General features: G+C 37.1%; 2 protein-coding genes and 1 long non-coding RNA gene across 4 annotated transcripts; all 3 read left to right on the top strand.

Moving 5' to 3' along the window:
* Positions 1-497: 497 nt before the first annotated feature.
* On the top strand, positions 498-1,931 carry LOC136282178 (uncharacterized). The gene is made up of 3 exons (XR_010718147.1): positions 498-635; positions 983-1,090; positions 1,781-1,931. It is a non-coding gene; the product is annotated as an uncharacterized lncRNA (long non-coding RNA).
* Positions 1,932-5,643: 3,712 nt separating this feature from the next.
* LOC131796859 (catalase) lies at positions 5,644-13,409 on the top strand. The gene is made up of 14 exons (XM_059114469.2): positions 5,644-5,773; positions 6,960-7,242; positions 8,065-8,195; positions 8,505-8,555; positions 8,710-8,889; positions 9,093-9,203; positions 9,638-9,718; positions 9,804-9,956; positions 10,598-10,733; positions 11,034-11,110; positions 11,232-11,285; positions 12,032-12,139; positions 12,269-12,340; positions 12,870-13,409. The coding sequence occupies exons 1-14, from the start codon at positions 5,717-5,719 to the stop codon at positions 12,900-12,902; spliced, it is 1,527 nt and encodes a 508-aa protein (XP_058970452.2). The 5' UTR covers positions 5,644-5,716; the 3' UTR covers positions 12,903-13,409.
* A 1,047-nt stretch (positions 13,410-14,456) lies between these two features.
* LOC131796790 (uncharacterized) lies at positions 14,457-19,370 on the top strand. 2 transcript variants are annotated; one of them, XM_059114392.2, is made up of 4 exons: positions 14,457-14,595; positions 15,421-15,536; positions 15,845-17,671; positions 18,432-19,370. In XM_059114392.2, exons 2-4 carry the CDS (start codon positions 15,446-15,448, stop codon positions 18,440-18,442), a joined length of 1,929 nt encoding a protein of 642 aa, XP_058970375.2. In that variant the 5' UTR covers positions 14,457-14,595; positions 15,421-15,445; the 3' UTR covers positions 18,443-19,370. The 2 variants fall into 2 exon arrangements, with proteins under 2 accessions (XP_058970375.2, XP_058970376.2); XM_059114393.2 differs by lacking the exon at positions 14,457-14,595 and adding an exon at positions 14,867-14,890.
* The last annotated feature ends 1,885 nt before the right edge of the window (positions 19,371-21,255 follow it).

Here is a 21,255-nt window from a genome sequence, read left to right as displayed (position 1 = left end):
ATCTTGCACTGGGTAACAGACAGTGAAGGTGCTTCTATCAGAAAAGGAACTCACTCAAGCAAAGTATTTTAATCTTAATGGGATTCAAACCCAAGAAAAACAGTGTCTGTCTCTGACTGGTCAACAGGCAGTCTAAGTGCTTTTATCAGTAGAAAAGAACTCATTTTTTAAGGAAAAGGATTTTAATTGTTATGGAATTCAAATAATGAAACACTGTCTTGCACTGGGTAACAGCAGTGAAATTTCCTTTATCAGTAACAAAGGAACTCACTTCAGCAAAAGTACAATCTAAATGGGATTCAAACCCATAACACACTGTCTTGTACTGGGTATTAAACAGACAATGAAAGTGCTTAAATAGAAAAGGATGTAACCCAAGTTAAAATCCTTTAAAACTTATGGGATTCAAACCCATGAAAGTTATGTTTTGAGAATTGAAGAACAAAAGTTTACAAAGAATGGCAACAGCACAATTTGTATAAATGATGCAGTGTGCTAGGAAGTTTATTTTACAGTGGCTAGGATGTACATCCAAGGAAACTATCAGACCAGTATGTGCTGGCTAACCCAGGCCTACAACAAGGACCAGTTTGTAACCCTACACTGTACAAATTGGACAAGCAAGCTGAAGATTGGTAACATTATATAAATATATATCACAAGTTTCAAATTGCATGCATACAATTGCCCTAGCTGAGAATAAGAATAAGTGTGGGGGTAAATGAATTACTTTGATCAGGAATTGATATCATTATGATACTCATAAATTGCGAGTTACACGTTTAATCAACAAGAAAGGAAAAAAGTTTGAAACATTTCATTGCAACTGCATGTTTTTTTGGCACAAAGATGTAGGTGTGAAATTCAGTTATTTCAGGATATGCACAAGTGCAATTCCAAATGAACCTGATTTATGAAGATGTGATTATCCTATTTATGTCTAGGATGTTTTTATACATATAAACTTACTTCATTTGTTTAGTTCTTAGTTTTCTATGTACCTGAGCTGTGTGATGATTTAAATGCTTACTTGACAAACAACCTACATGTGCATGGATGATAGCACACTTCTGGTTATGAACTTATGAAGGTAAGAAAAATATCTAAATGTAATGCTACAAGTGATGTAATGTGACAAGTGAAAACAGGAACCATTGTTCACTATTACCCAAAAAAGAACAGTATCTTTTATTCAATAATAATGAATTCAAGCATAAGGAATGAGAGCAAGATTTCATGATGACCTACATGATTAACCTTTTAACCCCCATAAGCAACCAAAACAATTTCTTCATGCAATATCATTACAATAACAAGGAGACAAGAGATGAGAAAAACAAAAAACATTAATTATGGGTAGTTGATCCAATACCAAGTTCTCTGAAATAACATCATTATAGATTTGTATGGCAGACAGTAAGGAGAATTACCAATGAAATCTTGTGAGTGAAAGGGTTACCTCACTTGTTAAAAGTGAGGACTTCAAGCTGGTATCTTTATGGCAAATGCAATTTTACTCTAGAGAGTAAGCCTTTCATAACAAATTTGCAAGCAACAAAATTGAGAGAAAATCCATGCTTAAAAATCACTATGTCACTTTTCTTTCTTCCAATTTTTTTACTCCAGTTTGTTAGTATTATTTTATTGTTTACTTAGTTAAAAAACATGCATTTGCACAACTTCATCTCTGAATTAGGTCACTCATTAGGTTTGCATGTTTGCACTGCAATTAATGTAACAATTCAAGTAATTAAAAGTGTATTTTAATTTTGTGTTTTAGGATTGTGAAGACCTCTATTAATGATTAAAGGGAAGACATGTGATTGATATCATTCAGTAAGTTCAAGTTATGGAAAATGGCATTGGGTTGTGTACTCGTTTTTGTGCTGCAGCCTTAGTGGAACAACAACTTAGAGGTTTAGAGTATCTGATCACATAAAGCTCATTGCTCATCAAAAGAATGTACTGTACATGACTGAACAACTATGGAAAACTTTGTGACATTTCCTCAAAGTCACTCTGCAGATGGAACTCTATAAAGTTAATTTTGACATACATATTAATTTTATGAGATGCCTTAAAACCCCAAGGTTGCACCATTGCACTGGTTGGGGTTACATGGTCCCCATTTTTCCCCTCAGAGAGGGGTTTTTAGGGGTTTACGTGTCCGGCTTTGGTGCACTAGGTTAGTTTTACATTTTCCTGGAAAAGCTACGAGCACATCTTCCTAGATCTAAACAAAAGAGCAATGAAACTGCTACTCAACACCTACAGCTTTAATTGTAAAAAAAAAAAGTGTTGTGACAAGTAAGGCTCAGATTAGAGCAACATACATGTACCTATAGTTAGAGCCTTTTTTTGTTTGTTTGTTTTTTTCTCTAATTCATAGTTTGGCTGTTTGATTTATTTCCAGAATACTTCTCTAGTCACATTTTGTAGACTCTAGGTTTTGGGCATCAAATGAAATTTCCTTTTTTATGGAAAGCAATTATTGACTTGAAATCAAAAAATTGCTTCAAAGCTATCTATTTCAAAAATAGTTGGTTGAGTTCGACCGCTTTTGAGATAAAAGCTTTTGGTGTGAGTTGATGATACAGCTTAATAAGCTTAAAATTAAGCTAGTTTGACACAAACTAGCTTAAAAAATTAAAGGTATAGCTTAATAAGCTAAAAAATTAAGCTATTTTGAAAAAATAGCTTAAAAATGTATGGTAATATTTCATTTAATGCTCATGCCTACATCTTTGAAATGTGAAGTTTAGTGTTCTGGAAATAAAAATGGTTTGATACAATCTTAAGTTTGCACCATAAAACTACAGGTATGTTGTTCAATCTGAGCCTTTTAAATTGATTGGACTTAATTTTCAATTAATTTGATCCTTAAGGTGAAACAAGTTATTGGCCTTATAAATAAGTATATTTCTATACCAAAATTTTGAACTTGACATATCATGGACTCCCCCTTCAATGGAAATGTTTAATTAAGACTAACTCTTAACCTTAATAAGCACCTAATACTAATTCAATTAACTAATCGAGGAGGGGGTTCAGGATGTTTCAGTTCTGAAAGCATCTAAATATACAAAATGAAAATGGTGTTACGGGGTAAATATTTACTCTTAAGATTCAAGTCTACCAATATAGTTTACATATAAATGTATTATGTAGTTTAGTTATATGGAATATCAATAGGGAATTGATAAGAAATAATGTTAATAATAAAGTATTGCTATGAGTAAATGAATAGTGGTCTAGTGTTTATCGCAAAAATCATCTCTTCATTAAAAATACAGCTTTGAAGCCTTTTGTGACTTCTGTGATTCAATTGTCAATAATCTCTGATCATGTTACAAGGTTCATGTCTCCATCCCAGTTTAAGCCCTGTCAAAGAAAACAATAGTGTATTTTCCCCAAAGCACCTGTTCCTTCTAACTTCAAAATAAATATCATTGAAGAAATGTAAAATGATTTCAGTGTTTACATAGCCTGATGTAAACACGCGGGAGGTTGGGAGAACACAAGATAAGCGTAGGAAACCATGACGAGAAGCGGAGTGGTTTCCAGCTTATTGAGTGTTCTCCCAACCTCCCAAGTGTTTACATCAGGCTATGTAAACACAGAAACCATTTTACATTTCTTTTATAAAATAACTGATGAAAGAGGAACTAAAACCGTGTTTACATATGCTCATGTAAAATGGTTTTATGGCCAATCAGAGCACGCCTACTATTCGAATTATTTTATAAACCTCAATGTGTGTTGGCCACAATTTGACTGATCTTGGCCCAAGTACAGTCATAACAACAATAAGCCCCAACTGTTGTCACCAAAACAGATGAAAACAGCATATCTAAACTTGTGAAAAGGTGGACTATAATGGAAAATTAGCGGACAGAATTCTATTTGGGGGGGGGGGCTAGTTACTCTGTTTGTTTATTTGTTGTATTTTTTTTTTTTGCACATCAATAGTATTAATAAATCCACAATGATCAACAATAGCTGCCAAGACTACCGTCAAAGTCACTTCGCTTAAGGGCGATACTGCATTAGGACCCATTAGGGGGACATGAATACTTGCGAAACTACCCACCCTGAATACAAAGGAAGAGATAAGTACCATCTCTTTGTTAAAACAAATCCATTCAGATCCTTAAAAGAGAGGGAAATGTCCTTAGAGTGAGCATCAGGGGAGGCGAGAAACTCAATTTTCAAATAATCAAAGAACCATCGGATCGATAAGTGAGGGGGAGGGGACCAACATTTTTGCATCTCCTAATACGTTTCTCGGAAATCCTAAAATTCGGACGTTCATTTAACGGAGCGGAAGAGTAAAGTAGCGCCGAGTTTCGCAACAAAGCGATTTGAGACTCTCCCCCTCTCATTTATTCCACCTAAAAAAAAAAACATCAACAAGAACGACATAAATTAGAAACATGTAGGTTACTTTGAAGCGCACCTACTATTATGCGTCAGCCTTACATGTTTACGGCTCCCTGGCATGGCTCTGATTCAGCTGTATTTGTCCCCTTTTTGAAATAACTTTTGAAGAATCGCAATTCTAAGGAAAGAAACGCTGCGAGAGAAAAATTGCGATTTGCACAAGTGAAATAATGACTGTGAGGGATTTAGGCGATAAGAGTCGCTTGCCGCCATTTTGACGGAGCGCTCGCGCGTTCCCAGAAGCACGCGGAGACTTTTATTTTATTATTGTTGTTATTATTGAGGTTATTATAATTGTTATAATTGTTATTATTATTATTATCACCATCATTATTTTTATTATCATTTTTATTACTTTTATTATTAATGTTGTAATTATAATTAACATAATTGTTTTTCAAATTTAATTTTTGTAGCCTGTGTAGCTGGCGTGTTTGTGAGTGCTGTTCGGTTTGTGTGCGCCAGTTAGAGGCGAATAGAAAAAACCTGCTATACCGTGGTTTTCTTTAGGCTTTACTTTCGATTTTTTGTACGCCAAGTGAGTGTCAAAGCCAAGTTTAAAATTTTTTTCCTCCTAAGCCTTCCGCGGCTTCGTTGTATATTGCTGTAGCGCACACAAAACCACCAGACTCAATCTATTTTTATCATCGTCGTCATCATCATCATTTACGCTTCTGTCTACCCTTCTCCTGTAACCTGTTGAGCGGCCGGTAGTATACGGTCCCTATGAGCCTTCGACGCAAGGGGTACTACGCCATGATGACGTCTCGCACAGTGACCGGTCTGACAGGTTTATGAAGATTTCACCCCATTGCAAGTTCGCCCTCAACCTTTACGAGTTCTTCTCCTGGAATAAAAAAGGTTAACCCCCAAATCCTTTAACTTTTGTCTTTAAACGCTGTCTCCAAGTTTGATGTATCCAGTATAAAAAACCGTAGTAAAACAGACTGCAACTTTCAGAAAAATGCAAAATTTCTAAAAATCTTTCAGTGTTTCTTCGTTTTCGTATTTTGGCTGGTTCCTTCTTGCATTAAGGGGTCTTCCACTTTTAACTAGATAGTTGTCTTCAGTGACGCCTCAAGAAATAATTTTATTACGCGTTGCGCGCCTTTGTCCCGTCTCTTGATATACCCTCCCCCATCCCACCCACAAATGTCTTCGTTTATACGTGCCAAATATGGGTATACTGTGTCACGTGATAAACGATAGTTCTCCGTGATTTCACGTACAGAGGTCACAAAGGAAGAATTTTGGCCAGTTTAGTGCAGCAACGAAAATGGCGAATCGCTCTAAAGCTTCTGAGCAGCTCAGTGATTTCTCCAGGGCCAAAAGGGTAAGAAGCTTTCCAGTTTTAATTTCCCTCTGCGCCAGTCCTTGTGTAGTAATTGCAAACGTGTCTTCTCTTTCAAATTCATTGACTTACGGAGCGTATTTAGTCAAGTGTGGGTATGTGAGTATGTTACAATTTTCCAACCATTTACGTGTGGAAATTAGGTCTAATCTAACCATTCCCAGGATTTTTTTGTAAGCAGATATTTTCCAATCAGTCTAGGCTGTAAGTGATTCTGTTTGTGTGATCTACCGAATCGAATCATGTTTGCTCCTTGGCGGGTGGCTCCTCCGATCTATTTACTGTGTAAGTAAAGAAGCTCGGCTAGGAGTCAATTGAGGTCATGATATGCATTCGTGTTTGGCTTGATAGGACTGTAAAATCCTCTACTTATCAATTATTTTCCTGATACAACCGTGATTTTTATTTTGTGTTTTTGCAGAAGTTTTCAAGTTACGTTAATTTTTCTATTGATTACTTTGTCAGCCAGAAATTAGAGATTCATTCGTTAGTTTTATGACGATTTTCACACCTATGTTCCTTCACTTAAGTGATATTTTGCAGTATCACTACTTCTTTCACGTCAGTAAACTCCTTTCTAGGAGCACGTACATCTTAGGAAGTAATTTCCACGTACGTATTACACAATGTGTGACGTTCTTGGCTATTGTTAGCTGTAAGAAAGGGAAACATAAGCCATTGAGCGTGTGACATCGTGCATGCATCATTTCGTGACTCATCTTGCATGCTTAGCAAAGAATAGAGCACAGCTGAGCCTTTTTTACTTACAGTCAAAGAAATGTTTGGATTATTTGTCTCTTGACTGTAACAAGCAAGTTTCCACATGCTAGATACAGATGTGTATAAGAAGCTCAAACAAAAACCATGCATGCAGGCATCATTCTGACAGAAGTTATACTTAACCCTCTGACCCCTAAGAGTGACTATTATCTCATTTCTCCTTACAGTATCACCCCCAAACACACATTGAGGTCTGGAGAATTAAGGAAATTATCATCCACTAAATAATTATAAAGAACCTCTTGAATGCTAGACAAATTCAATTTGTTAGCACCTTTAGAAGGAAATTTATGGAGAATATGTATTTTGATGTTAGGGTGTAAAGGATTAAACATGGCTTTAAAAGGTTTAATTATGATTTTGAAAAGTCCTTTGTATTCTTGACAAGTCTCCAGATGTTCTCACTACTGGAACTGGGTGTCCAATTGACACAAAGACATCTACCATGACAGTTGGACCCAGGGGACCCATTCTGTTGCAGGATGTACAGTTTCTGGATGAGATGAGCCACTTTGACAGAGAAAGGATCCCAGAGAGAGTGGTACATGCCAAGGGAGGTGGTGCATTTGGATATTTTGAGGTCACTCATGATATTACCAAATACTGCAAGGCTGCAATCTTCAACAGAATTGGAAAGAGGACACCTTGTGTTACCCGATTTTCGACAGTAGGTTTGTAAAGCATGTGTGCCAGTTAAATTGTACCATTTAAGAACCTATCTGTGGAAATTTTTGTTTGGAACAGCTATTGCATGTGTTTGTCTTTATATTTGATTGCATTTGTGTACATGTATGTGGAGGAAAGTTGATAGCTAAAGGGATCTTAAACTAGACTGGAAACAGAAGATAACCCTTTCTAATTTATTCATCTATTTTTGTAAAACAAATTCAGTGATTCAACATTTTATTGTCATTTCTCTTTACACTTGTGCAGATTTTGATGAAAATATATAGTATTACTGACAGTATACAATCCTAAACATCCACTAGCAGACTCCACTGTACAATCAACTGCATAAAGTTAAGGTTGCTCCTGGAGTTAAAACTTTACAGCTACATTGCCCTTTAAACAGAACTGAAATTTGGGGAATACTATTAAAGTAAAAGCTGTGAAAACTGACTTATCAACCACATTTTTAATTTTATATCATGGACTGTTTAATCTGAAAGTTTTGCCTGCTCTTAATCCTTGAACTCCCATAGGTGACCTGACATAATTTCTTTTAACAATATCAATATGATATGAAGTGTGAAAGTGATAAGAATACAGAAAAACATCATTTGGGGGATTATTAGAGGATCTTGTACCAATTTCTCCACGGTAACATCATTAGGATTTTATGGCACACAGTAAAGAGAATTACTAATGAGATATTGGGAGTTGAAGGGTTTTATAGATTTAAATAGATTTATTTAGATTTCTGTTATTTAGATTTATTAGTGGACTTATTTCTCTCTAAAGTTATATGTTTCATTACTTTACTGTACCCTTAGGTGGAGAGTCTGGCAGTGCTGACACAGCTCGTGACCCTCGTGGTTTTGCCATGAAGTTTTATACTGAGGAGGGAAACTGGGATCTTGTTGGAAACAATACTCCAATCTTTTTTATCAGAGATCCAATCCTGGTATACATTTTTGTTGTTATACTAAATATCAAGTATTAGTGTTCAGGTAACAATCCAGAACAAGCAGGAAGAGAGAATATTGGTAATATACAATTTTGGTTAAGAATAAGCACAGCTTAACCTGGTTAAATCAAGTGCAAGATTCCTGTGGGTGTTTTGCTTCTAAATTTGGTAAAGGAATTCTATTTATTAATAAATAAAGGAATTTGTTCTGGTAAATTTAATCTGCTTTTTGGTTGCAGTGCATGCTTTTCTAGAACTGTAATTCTCTTATTCATGTCTTAGTTTTGTTTTTATTCCATTATACAGTTTCCCAGTTTTATTCATACCCAAAAAAGGAACCCCACCACTCACCTAAAGGTAAAAAAAGGGTTAATGTATTATGTGTTGTTAAGTGATGTCAAAAATATATTTTGATTTTGTGTACATTGTGCTTTTAATTAATGAAATGTCAAGTTGCTCTTTGATTCTTGATTTTATTTCTAAATTTATTATTTTTGTTTGTTTTTATTAGGACCCTGACATGTTCTGGGATTTCATCACCCTGCGTCCTGAGACCACCCATCAGGTGTGTTTCCTGTTTAGTGATCGTGGCATTCCTGATGGCTACCAGCACATGAATGGCTATGGAAGTCATACTTTCAAAATGGTTAATGACAAGGAGGAAGCTGTTTACTGCAAGTTCCATGTCAAGGTACAGCTACAAAAGCAGTTATACTTTTTACTGCTGCAAAATACTGTCTAGTATAATTTATTTCTAATCCTGTTGCATTGTTTGGCATGTCTATATCCTCTTGAGTCACATGTTTCTTGGATTATTTACGATTTTATAGTATTCCTAAATTCAGCTCGGTTTAAATGTGACACTACATTTGATCTATTTATTTATTATGACAGACTGATCAGGGGATAAAGTGTGTGCCTGCAGACAAAGCTGAGCAGTTAGCAGGTTCTGACCCAGACTACAACAACAGACTTCTTTTTAATGCCATTGCTGGTGGAGACCCAGTAAGTATACTGCTTTGGGTCTCTGTCACCCAGTGACCCAACTTTTGTTCAGTAAGCTATCATTGTGCTCATTTATACAGTCCTCTCTACAGTAAGTGGGACAAGTTTCATGAAAATATGTACATGTTTTAGAACAAACATGTGTGATACATGTACATGTGTATGCATGTAACTGTTAAACTTAACTCCAAATAAAGTTACATTTTGAGACCAAGCATGTGTGATACGTGTACATATGAATGTATGTAACCGTTAAATGTATAAACTCCAAATTAAATTACTTTTTGGGGATGTGGGTCATTATCTGAAAGTTGGTAATCTGGTAAAAGATGAAGTTATTATATATTCATAAAATTAAACTAACTAACTTGATGAGAGCATCTTTAATGATTTTTTTTTTTGCCCAAAGTAATATGTATAAACTTTTGTTTTAGCCATCATGGACCATGTATATTCAAGTTATGACCTTTGAGGAAGCTGAAAAGTTCCGCTGGAATCCATTTGATCTTACTAAGGTTTGATAACAGAACTTCCATTGCTTACCAATTGTCACAAAATACTTGTTACATGGTCACATTCTATCCTGTTCTTGATTATTAGATCTGGCCACATTCTGAGTTCCCTCTCATCCCAGTTGGCAAAATGGTGCTGAATCGTAATGCAAAAAACTACTTTGCAGAGATAGAGCAGAGTGCTTTTAATCCAGCCAGTATGGTTCCTGGTATTGAGCCTTCCCCTGATAAGATGCTTCAGGTATGAATTGCATGTAACAGATCATAGCTTGATACATTAGCTTTACATGCAAGATTATAAAATGCTCTATGGTTGTACAAAAGCTTTCATAATTCTAAAGAAGCAGTAAAACATGTGGTTTGCTGAGCTTTGCTTCGTATCAAAGGAGATAAGAAGTTTAGGAAGAAAACACTTTATATTATGCTCCACTCATTTTCTGTTGCATAGGACATCCTAAAACAAAACTAAAAACAAGGGATGGACATCCTACAATCATAATCCAGGAACATGCCCCTTTGATCCCTCCTAAGGTTTGCAACAGGATGATTAGCTGCATACTGTATTGTATAACACATATTCACTGATGTGTCTTCAACTGTATAGTTTGTTTGATACTGGAAAAAGTTCATTCATTTCTGTTAAAAGTTCAGTGGCCCCCAAACTAATTATAGGGGACACTGTGGTGTCCTGAGCAAGGATACAATTCATGTCACAGCTCTATTAGTTCTTACCAGGGATTTGTAAGAAGCCAGTTACTAAAGGGTGCCACACCTGGTTATTTGTTTTTGTGTACTGCACTTGAACACTGTTTGCAGATGTACAAGTATGTTCATATGTCTCACATGCAGTATGTGTACAGGTTTTTTTTTTGCTTTTCTTAGGGCCGCCTGTTCTCCTATCATGACACTCACCTGCATCGTTTGGGAACTAACTACTTACAGCTTCCAGTGAACTGTCCATACAGGACTAGGGTTACAAATTACCAGAGGGATGGACCACAGACCTTTGATAACCAAGGTAATATGACAAGCTGAAAGCCTGCATTGAGATAAATGTCTCAGGGGCCACTTCAATCTGGACTTCAAACTATTAAAATTTGCTTCTTGTGTATCCCTTATTAAATTTATTACTTAAGTTTTTGAACAAAGGTCAGTGAGTTACTGACATTAGCAAGATGAAATTTCAAAGAATTCAAGAATTAGTTAATTATGAGTTAGAGTATCTAGCTGTCTGCCAATTCAAAAGTCTTGTGTTTGTTGTTTGTTGTTGTTTGTTGGTATTGATGCAATCCTTGTTTCTGATCATTTCTTCTTCCAGAGGGTGCTCCAAACTATTTTCCAAACAGCTTCACAGGGCCTTTGGATGACTTGAGGCATTCACCACACACAGTCAAGGTAAGTGTAGATAGTCAGAAGTCCATTTTAGTGTTTCTTAGTTGGGGAGTTATTTTTTTAATTGATAGTCTCCAAGCACAATTCATGAAGTTGATAGACAATGTTTTTTGTTTTATTTTAGATCACTGGTGATGTGGCCCGATACAACTCTGCAGACGATGATAACTTTTCACAGGTTGAATATTTTTTGATGTAATGGCAGATATGTTTGTTGTTTATACAGCTCATTCATTCTTAAACAGTGAAACAAAGTTTGCCATTGTTGAACAAAACTACATTATTTCTAAACTGTCTTGAATTTAGCTGAATCTTTTATCGGAACATTTATTTTTGTGAACAGTGTCAAGAGGGCAAAAAGCTAGCTGTAGAAGGACATTTATGTAATGAAAACAAACCTCTTATAGAGAGTACATAAGGCCCACTGCTTGTGTAAAACGGCCATTTTAGACAACTTACAGTATAAATAACCAGCCCTTAGTGATTGATCTGAGGTTTTGAGAAACAGAGAGAAAAGTGGTTTGATAGGATTGAGAAAGCCAAATGCATCTAAGATTCCCTTGTTTTAAAAGATGATGTACATGTAGCTGCATGAGATTTTGATCAAGTGCAGTGAAATCTCAGCATATTGGTAAGTTCATGAACAATTACAGGCTGTAGTGTGTCAACATGATAAAGGCCAAACAACTACATGTACATCTTGAGGGGATGGGCTTGATGTTTGAGAAATTGTACATAAGACCTGATGAAATTGTACAGGCTCACACTAAGAGATAAGCAGACATATTCTCATCAATATCTAGAGAAATGGATGTGCATTGATGTAGTGGAAATAATGTATCTTTATTGAGAAGGCATACAATGTGCTTTAGCAGTAATTTACCTCATATGTCAGGACATTTTATGTTTTTGGCCTTACTACAGGTCACAGATTTCTGGAACAAAGTTTTGAATGAAGCAGAGAGAACTAGGCTGGTGAATAATATTGCTGGTCACCTGAAAGATGCTAAACAATTTCTTCAGAAACGAGCTGTAAGTACAGTGTAGAATGCATCGATTGTTTGAAAAATTATTTGAATCAAAATGTGATAGTAAAATTTAATGATCATGGAGTGCTTTACAAATAGCTAACATGATGTTATTTTTCCTTCGTTTTGTTAGGTGAGTAATTTCACGCAAGTTTCTCCTGAGTTTGGTCGTCGACTGACTGAAGCATTAGCCGAGTATCACATGGTAAGTGTCTGTTTAAGCCTAATAACAATTTGCATACTTTGCCTACTGTTCTCTATACATTTCTAAGGTGCTGAAAGGGAGAATTTCTTTAATAATCAAGAGCTTTCTTTAGTTCATGATCATTTCCTTTATTCTTGTGGCCTAAATGTTTGATTCAGGGTGATATTGTAAGGAGAAATGAGATGTAAGTCAATCTTGGGGGTCAAAGGGCTTATATAAATAAAGTTACTGCTTGATGTATAATGTTCACTATTTAGAACACCAAAATCAACGCCTTTTTCGCGTGCAGTGAAGAAATGCTCGATATGGGGAAAAGGTGCTACGTGTCCTAATTTTCTTCTAAATGGACACCTCTGATTCTATTTTAGAGAGCTGTCATTTAGCTAAGGAAAAGTGTCCGTTCGAAGAATTGAAATCGTATTTTATTGAATTGTATCGTATTATTTTACCACTAGATTTTTTGGTTTTCCAAGTACACTGTGTTTTATCGTCGACAGACAACATTTTCCTTGTCTGATTTTTCTTGTAGCCCAAGGGAGCCACAGCTCAGGCCAGCCTTTGAAACCAAAGTTGAAAGAAGACTGGAATGACATACAAGACGGGATTACCGAATCATGAGATAATGTCCAACACTTATCAATAATAAGAGAATCAGCTTGGGACAAAGGAACATTTGAAACTGTACTGATGATTCTTAACTTTACCGAAGTGACATCTGTAAATTAGTTTTACAGTAAGGCAGAATCTTAAACTGGTAACAAAGGTAATTGTGTATGATGAAATCCCAGAAGTCTGAGGAATCTCCTCGCTCAATATCTGTGTGCTGAAAACCAAATTAACAAGATTATGAGCATCGTGTGGAAGCCTTTTTCATGCTGCCAAGCCTATGATTATAATTTGAGCGTGATTATGTCCCTTCAGCGAATTCCTTTTGTGCTACTTAATATAAACTTGGATTATTGTTTATTAGTCATACATCTGTTAGACCAATTGTTTTTTTAATGGGAAATGGTTATTGTAATGGAAATTTTACAAAAGTTGAGTCAATAAACCTGGATTTGTCAACAAGTATCGTTTTTTTCGAGTAATGTTGAAATATCTTGAGCACGTCGGGTTTCCCAGTGTTACTGACGAAAAATGGTACTGCAGATAGGAAAAAAATCCATTTACAGGCTTGCAAACCTTTGTCAACGTAAACTGACGATAAACTGGTTAATTTAACTGGAAAAAAATGTTTTACGATTTCGTTAGTATCGAATAATCTCACAGAGGCGGCTCTTCCCTTCAAAAACATGATCATGTGACTTGTCACGGATTTTTTTATTTTTCGTTACCGCTGTGGCATCATCTGTTGCACCTCGAATATACGACAGAGTAATAATTTTGTTGGAATGGTTGTATTCAAAGACCAGAACTTAAAGTCTTCCTCAGCGTTAATCGAACGGGCTGGTTGGACAACTCTCCTTCATGATGAGTAAACCATGCCAATTTTCCTTTTTGGTTTGATTTTGTTCAATCCTTTTTTTTTTTTTTCTTTTCTTTCAACAAAGCTGATTATAAACTTGATGTTGATGGCTAAAGTAAATGAAACGCGTTAGATATTATCCAAACAGCGTTAAGAAATTCACTACAGTGATTTATCTACTTAATCTACTCCACGCACAGTAGTTATCTTTTGAATACTTCCGCTGACCGTCTTAGCCAGAAACTAAAAACTCTTGAGTTATTTTCGGAAGTGTCGTTTAACAGTAGCCAATAAAGAGAAACGAAAATTTTCCAAAAACCAATTAGAAGTCAGATAAGAAGCACATCGTCTAGATTAAAGCCATTAAACATTGGAGACTAGGTGTATTTTCTTCTTTGTGACACACCAGTGGGTCATGAACCTAATGAAGATAATGGATGGATTCTGAAGGTTTCGATTGAAAACCGGATTCTCCCTTAAAGTTTTGCACAAACCTACTGAAGTACAAGGAGAATTTCGTTGTTGATAGTTTGCCGGAAAGGCAAGTCATTTTGTGTAATAAGCGTGAATTGCAGTGAATAGGGCACCATGTTACGCGACAGGTCACTAGCAACCAGCTGTTGATCCCCTAATATAGCGCCTTGGAATACAGGCTAATACACATAAATTTCAGATCCTATTCCTCAAGAAACGTAACTTTATTTACCACAAACAAGAAAATGGATCATTGATTTATTCTAGGAAAGGGAAATAAAGAAATCAGGATGTCGTCAAATTAAACGGAAATCTGGTGAGTACTTCACTATTTAGTAATCCAATTCTTGTTAACAATAGCCCTTCAGTCGATTGCAGATAAACTGCCTTATTGATTCGCGTTCGCGATAAAATTGAAAACAATCCTATAAAATCTCAGCAGTATACATAGTCGTAACAGAAATACTGTTCGATGATTGCAAAGTAATTAGAATGAGCTGGAATATATTGCTAAACTATCGCCAACTATTCTCAACCCTTTACAGGCGTAATCAACGACATCATGAAAGGGTTTGATCTCTGTCAAACTCTCACAGTTTCGTCGACGTGAGGTTGATCTTTTTCAGAATGTTAAACTTGAGATAGCATTTCGAAATTCTTTTATTGTTTTAAGCATATAAGGAAGTTAAGAATCCCGAAAAAGACCAACTACACACCCATTTGGTGTTGTTCTTGCCATAACAGGCAGTCCTTCAGAGATTCCAATTCACCCTTTTGACAAGTGTTTCTGATTATTTCGTATGTAACTATAATTTTCCTGGCGCATTTTAAATAATACAAAAGCAGCTACACGTTTTGGCAATGCAAACATTTGTTTCCGTTGTTTCGACCGCTAATTTTGTAATGCTAAGAGAACACCAGCTCGGTGGAATTAGTTTTCATACTTTGCAAAACAACCTGAGATATCAAATTAGCCTGTGTTGGTCCTCCCTGTCACTTTGAATAAACGATTCCCTTGAACCGGGGGAGAAAATAACTGCAATTCAAGTATGGCCAAAAAACTGCGAGCTAACGTTTTCTGTTGATAAGGGGCAAGCGTGCTTCCCGATATAAACTTACCCAAAATCTGTTTGACTTGCAGTGTTTTCATTTCATCGAAGAAATAGATGGCAAAGGAATCTCATTGGACATCTCTCTCAAAGTTCAGTATGTCTGTGATGATGTTCTTAACATCACTAGCTCTGCTATCGGTAACAGGTACGTTGCTTTGAATAGGATTTTATACTAAACTCCCAAGTTTAGCAGAAAGGGTTTGTAACTTGAAGTACTTGGTAAATTCTGCAGCCGTGCATGCTTTAATCATGTGATTTCTTCACGCTCAAGTATTACTTTTCTCACTTGAACAGGTCGGGGAAACCCGGAGGAGATGGATAGGGCCGCTGCCCCTTTCCCATTCAAGTAATGAGGAAGGGGAACTCGCCCACCCGAACGTCTTCTCCACCTATTGTCATTTTTACTATGTAACTATAGTGACGTTTGCAAACTACGTTTTTGCTCTATTTTAGAATCAAATGCCGCTAAGGTAAAGACGTACCATGATAAACGCCAGATCTCTACCTTGTTACCATATCAGCGCCCTCAGATAACATCTCTGTACGGACTTCCGCCAAGAAGACGTTATATGCAGCCTCCAATTTACCAGTACAATACAGCATATAAAAATACTGCACATATTGCACGAGCGAAGCAGCCGCAAACGGGACTTCCAGGCTCACAGTATTCAAAAATATTTAAAGCTCAGCCTCAGAGACAGTACGTTTCTTATTATTATCCTCATCGGACCCACTACAGGGACTGGTCTCGGAAGCTTCTTGAAGCGAGTGCGTTTGCGCGAAAGCTACAGGAAAGTAGAAAACAAACCCTCCTGCGGCAGAAACAGAGAACGGATCCGAGTGGTGCAGGGATCAAGTTTTTTGTCGCTGGTGTAAATCCAAATGGAAAAGTCCTGCAACAGTTGGCTACTCAGGGGAAAGTTCAAAACGCAAACGGAAATATTGTTTCCAATAAACCCTTAAAACAAAACTTTGCTGAAAGTATTCCAAATACTCAACTTTCCGGCGCGACACGACCCATTCAGCTGAGTCCTTCACCAGCAACTGTTACAAATATGAACAAAAAACCGCAAAGGGGACCTGCCTTTATTGTCAGTCACCCAGAGATTCCAGCAAGTCCACCTTTACAAGATCAAAATGCAAAGACGAAAACGAGTTCTAATGAAATGTCTCCTCGTCCGTTGTCAGTAGGGATGACAGTTGGAAATGATAAAAATGCTAATCTTCAGTCGCAACCAAGACTTATCCCCTCCTTCAACAAGGGATCCAGCACCAATTCAAATGGCGCAATTTTGAGTGATAAGTTCGAAGGTGCTGCTTTGGGACCGAAAGCGCATTCATTACTTCAACCGACTCCCGCTCTGCGGTCAAGCCAAAGCGGCAACCTGCCACATTTCCACGCCGATGAGAATAAAAAGCCTAACATGAGCCACATTTCTCTTGGCTCAGGAATCAGTTTAAATAATGGGTCCCCAGCTAATGATTACACCTTGACACAAGAAGAACAAAGAAATGCTCCCACTGGAAAAGATCAGAATCAACTGATTAATAAAGGTTCTGGAAATCTCCTAGGAAATTCACCTTCAATAACCCAAGACAACTCGCATCCTTTACTTCAAACGAGTATTTCGGATAAACCGGCGCAGGGAGGAAGTCAAGCATCGTTGACGACTCAGGAGATGAAAAATGTTCAAGCTTCAACAAGCCCCGCTTCAAATTCTGCTAATGTTGATAAATCTACTGCTCAAGAGCTTAAGGCTGGTCTCGTGTTCGCCTCACCTTCCAGAACGCCATCTCAGGCACTGGTCACACAACTGTCTCGTCCAAGAATTGCACCAAACGGGAAAAACTCCTTCTCGAGAAATGACTTACCAGGAGGTTTTATTCATGACCCGCAAACACAATTAGACAAAGAGTTGGCTCTGAAGAACCTTCTGTTTCCACCGCCTGCTGTATCGAAAAATCAAGCTTTTGGCACAAATCCTGTTGTCCCTTCAAATTCTGCTCAATTTCAGCAGCCACAGCAGGGTCCCCGCGCTCAAGTTGACACCATGATACCTACTTTCCCAGCCTTCCGATATGATCGAAGACATAACATCCCACAATCCCCTTCACGCATTGACAAGAAGTCGTTTGTTCCGCAAAATAACAAGGTTCCTTATAAGGGTTCGTTTCCTCTTATGTTGCATAAGTTTTCACCCTACTTCAAAATGAAACGAAATCTCAAACAAGTGGCGAGCGAACAGGCCAAGGCCAGAAGGCGATTTCTTGAACTGCAACGTAAGTTACGTAAGATAATGTAAAAACTAACAGACTCAAAAGAGATTCTTTTTGTCAAGAAAAAACGGAGGTAACTGTAACTTCAGTTTCCCATTGGCAACTCTAATAAGAATCCTACTAATATTGGCTTTTACAAGAGATTTTCATAACTAGTCAAACCCCATCTTCTGAGATAACTAGAGAAAGGTGAACAATATGTCTCTGTTGGTGTCTTAAATAACCTACATTCGATATGTTTGAGGGTGAGCCAGGAATCTCGTTCTAGTGGAACAATTTGAGGTGTTCTGATAAATTTCCCTTGGAAAATTCTAAAAAAAGCTTCCGCTTCCCTCCCCTGATTTATTTTGTTTGGCTTTCCATTTTGTTACAGCGGTTCCTTCCAAACTGACTCTTTAAGTGAGGGGTGGCAACTCGTGAAAGAAACACGGCTATGTATTTCTCCTAAACAATCGGGATCTTGGATTCGTTCCAAATATCGCGCTGAAGTCCCAGTATGCCACAGGGATCCTACCTTAACCTAGCAACACACTCAACCCTAACTTGATTGTATGTATCCTGCGTGGCTGGCAGTTTTTCGCGCACTTTAAGTTCATCATACGTCCCAAACCTCTCTCTGTTTCGCCTTTCATACAGCACACATAAAACCGCTAGCAATGCAGGCTGAAATTTCTGCTGCGATCGTTTTGTGTCATCATCGGTGTTATACGTTTCAAATTGGTTAATTTGATATTACTTTTTCTGTTTTTTTTTTCTTGTCCAGCTATCAAATGATAATTGTGGACCACCATGTTGGGCTAGTATCCTGGATAAATGTGCAGTTTGGTTGGAAGTAAAAGCAGTGCTTTTGGTAAACCCTTGTACTCCGCCAAATGTATTCATATATCATACTGGACTTGCCATAGCCGTTTCCGAAAGGCGTTTTACCACACTGAGACGTCTTTTTGACACTAAGCGAAATAGTTGGTACTCAAACTGGTATTCATTAGAAATGGTAAATATAGAAGATAGAGGTAGAGAAATGACAAGCAAAAAAATGGATAAATTAGTTATTGCGGGATCCAATAAAAGGCTGCATACTGTACACAAGTAATAGAGTTGAAAGAGTTCGCAGCTCGATCTCAACATGCAGTCACTGAAATTGTTATTCCGAACTTGTATACCATATACCTCATACGCTGATCGTTTACGCAATGATTCTGTTTGATCATAGAGTTTCATGAAAGCGCTTTCCTACTGAGTGTTGTAAAATCGAAACCAAAGTAATCACAATGGCCGATCAGATAAAGGAAAACGCCTTTAAGAACCATTGAGAACTCAAAGTAAATACGACCAAATTGCCTAAAAGGCGGGAAAACGCGGGCGACCAAGTCGTGATTTGGTTTTAGTTTTGTATCTGATTGGATAAACAATGACGCGAGTTTTCTGGACCAATCGCAGAGCGAAATAAAGCAAAATAAAAAAAATCTTGGATAACATTCGACGCTCAATCGAAAATTGCTCTATCTACGAATACTTTAAAGTGTTAGGAAGCGGTGGAGGCAGAAATTTTCAGCTACAAGTCACCAGGCTTCGTCTTCGTTAAGCTGTCGAAACGTTCCTCTGTCATTTTGCAAACTAATGAAAACAAAAACGTAACACTTAAACATTCTTTATGTACAAAGAGCATAAACAGGATCAGGGAGATTTTAAATGTTCTTATGTAACAGCTTTGATTGTAACTTCATAAGTGTAATTAGAATTATCGGTTTACTAATTATGTAAATAAACATTTTTGCGTTACTTATCTGAGAAGGTGAGTGTTGACTACATTATTCGCAACCACTGCTATGCATAGCCAGAGTTAGTTCACTTTAAAGCTCGTACATCTCTCCAGTGTTTGTCACAAGCTGCTTGTGTCATTAATCTGCGCAAGGTGCTTACCACTCCAACTTCCAATTGTTCTTTACCTGATCTCCCCCATAAGGTTTTATAACTTTCATATGACCCCCCCTTCCCTTATTGGCAATTAATTAAGCTTTCAGTAGTCCCTCCGGCCTTATACTCTATTGACGAAGACTTATCCTCCCTTCTTTTCCCTTTATGTGATCTTCCAACCCTCGAGGTGGTAACTAATGACTGATAACTTAGGACGAAACGATGTTGACAGTATTTATAAAAATTTACTATTCATTCCTGAGGAGTTATTAATTTCCGTTCAACGGAAAGATATTCCTTTCGCAGGGTTGAAAACCCACAAAGCCTAGAAGGAAGGCAGCCTACACGACATAAGTCGATGGGCACCATCCACTCGGGGATAGTTCCTGAGGCCGTATGGATTTTGGTAGGGAACAGTACAACCAAAGAAAAGCTCAAAGGATGAAAGGTGCGTTTGTAATGTAAGGCTAGCAATTTTCTTAAAAGCTAGACGTAAATTTGATGTTATGATCAGATAATAAACTACTGAGATGAAATTAAGATTCACATGTGGATTTAATAAATTTTTTCTTACTGTTAAGTCTCTATGACTCAGCGGTAGAGCATTGTAATGGGGAAGCCGAAGGTCTGAGGTTTGATTCCTCATATATGGGGACTCACTATTTTTTCATTGTCCGGCGCTCGTAAAGAAACGATAAAACTCTTTCTTCACGATCCACCCGTCTTTAGACCATATTTTGACAAAGCCCTCTAGAAATTAAAAAACAGCTTCAATATGTGCCGAAACATAATATATATAGCTGACACATGCTTCCGATTTGCTTGTACTCCGCTTGTTTTGTTGCTTGAGTGCGCTAGGTAATAAAGCTGCTCTAGTTATATGAATACGACACACCCCCAATCTCCCCAAAACATCAGTCACTATGTCACGTCTTGTGCCCATTCGCTTCGTTGTAAATCCTAAGCCTTGATGATAGTAAGTGGTCTGAAGATATCTGAACAAATAGACATTTCAGTCCTTAAATCGGATAAACAGATCATACGATCAAGCTATGAAGTTGTTATGAAAACAAATTAATGAAGATTCAAATAAGAAAACTAAGATAATATGGTTACAATAATCAGTCTTGAGGTTTAAAATTCTCTTAAAATGGCGATTCATTGCCAACTGAACTTTGCTACCTACCCGAAAAACTTCGTGAAATCCGTTTCCAACCAGAAATCAATTTGTGGACGTTTAAAGTCGCTTACTCGGATCCGTTAATCACTCAGTGAAACGTAGGCAATTTGAGCTCAGTATAACTAATAAAAAATAATCTCAAAGGATTTTTTGAATACTGCTCGTTTTTATTAAATACTGATATCCAGGTTTTCCTTATCAAGTATCTTAAACAGCCCGTTTATTTATTACATGACATCATGTGTTTTAACAGTTCATGTGTGTTCTAAGTCTTCACAACAATCGAAAGACCTGCTCTGAGCGGAATGTGTTGACACACACTAACAACCGTGTGATCAAACAACTTCAATAGAGTTACACTGCTCCAAATTCAATTAACGGTTCAGAACACGGCCTCTATAAGGTTTTGAACCATTTGATCCACCAATCTAGTCGTTACCTAACTCATCGCATCAAAATGCTCAAGTTCTTCCCCTTATATATCCTTTTA

The sequence above is a fragment of the Pocillopora verrucosa genome, chromosome 1, assembly GCF_036669915.1.
Source record: "Pocillopora verrucosa isolate sample1 chromosome 1, ASM3666991v2, whole genome shotgun sequence".
Classification (NCBI taxonomy): Eukaryota; Metazoa; Cnidaria; class Anthozoa; order Scleractinia; family Pocilloporidae; genus Pocillopora; species Pocillopora verrucosa.
Note: the sequence above shows the minus strand (reverse complement) of the source record. Positions and strands in the feature narration are given on the sequence as shown.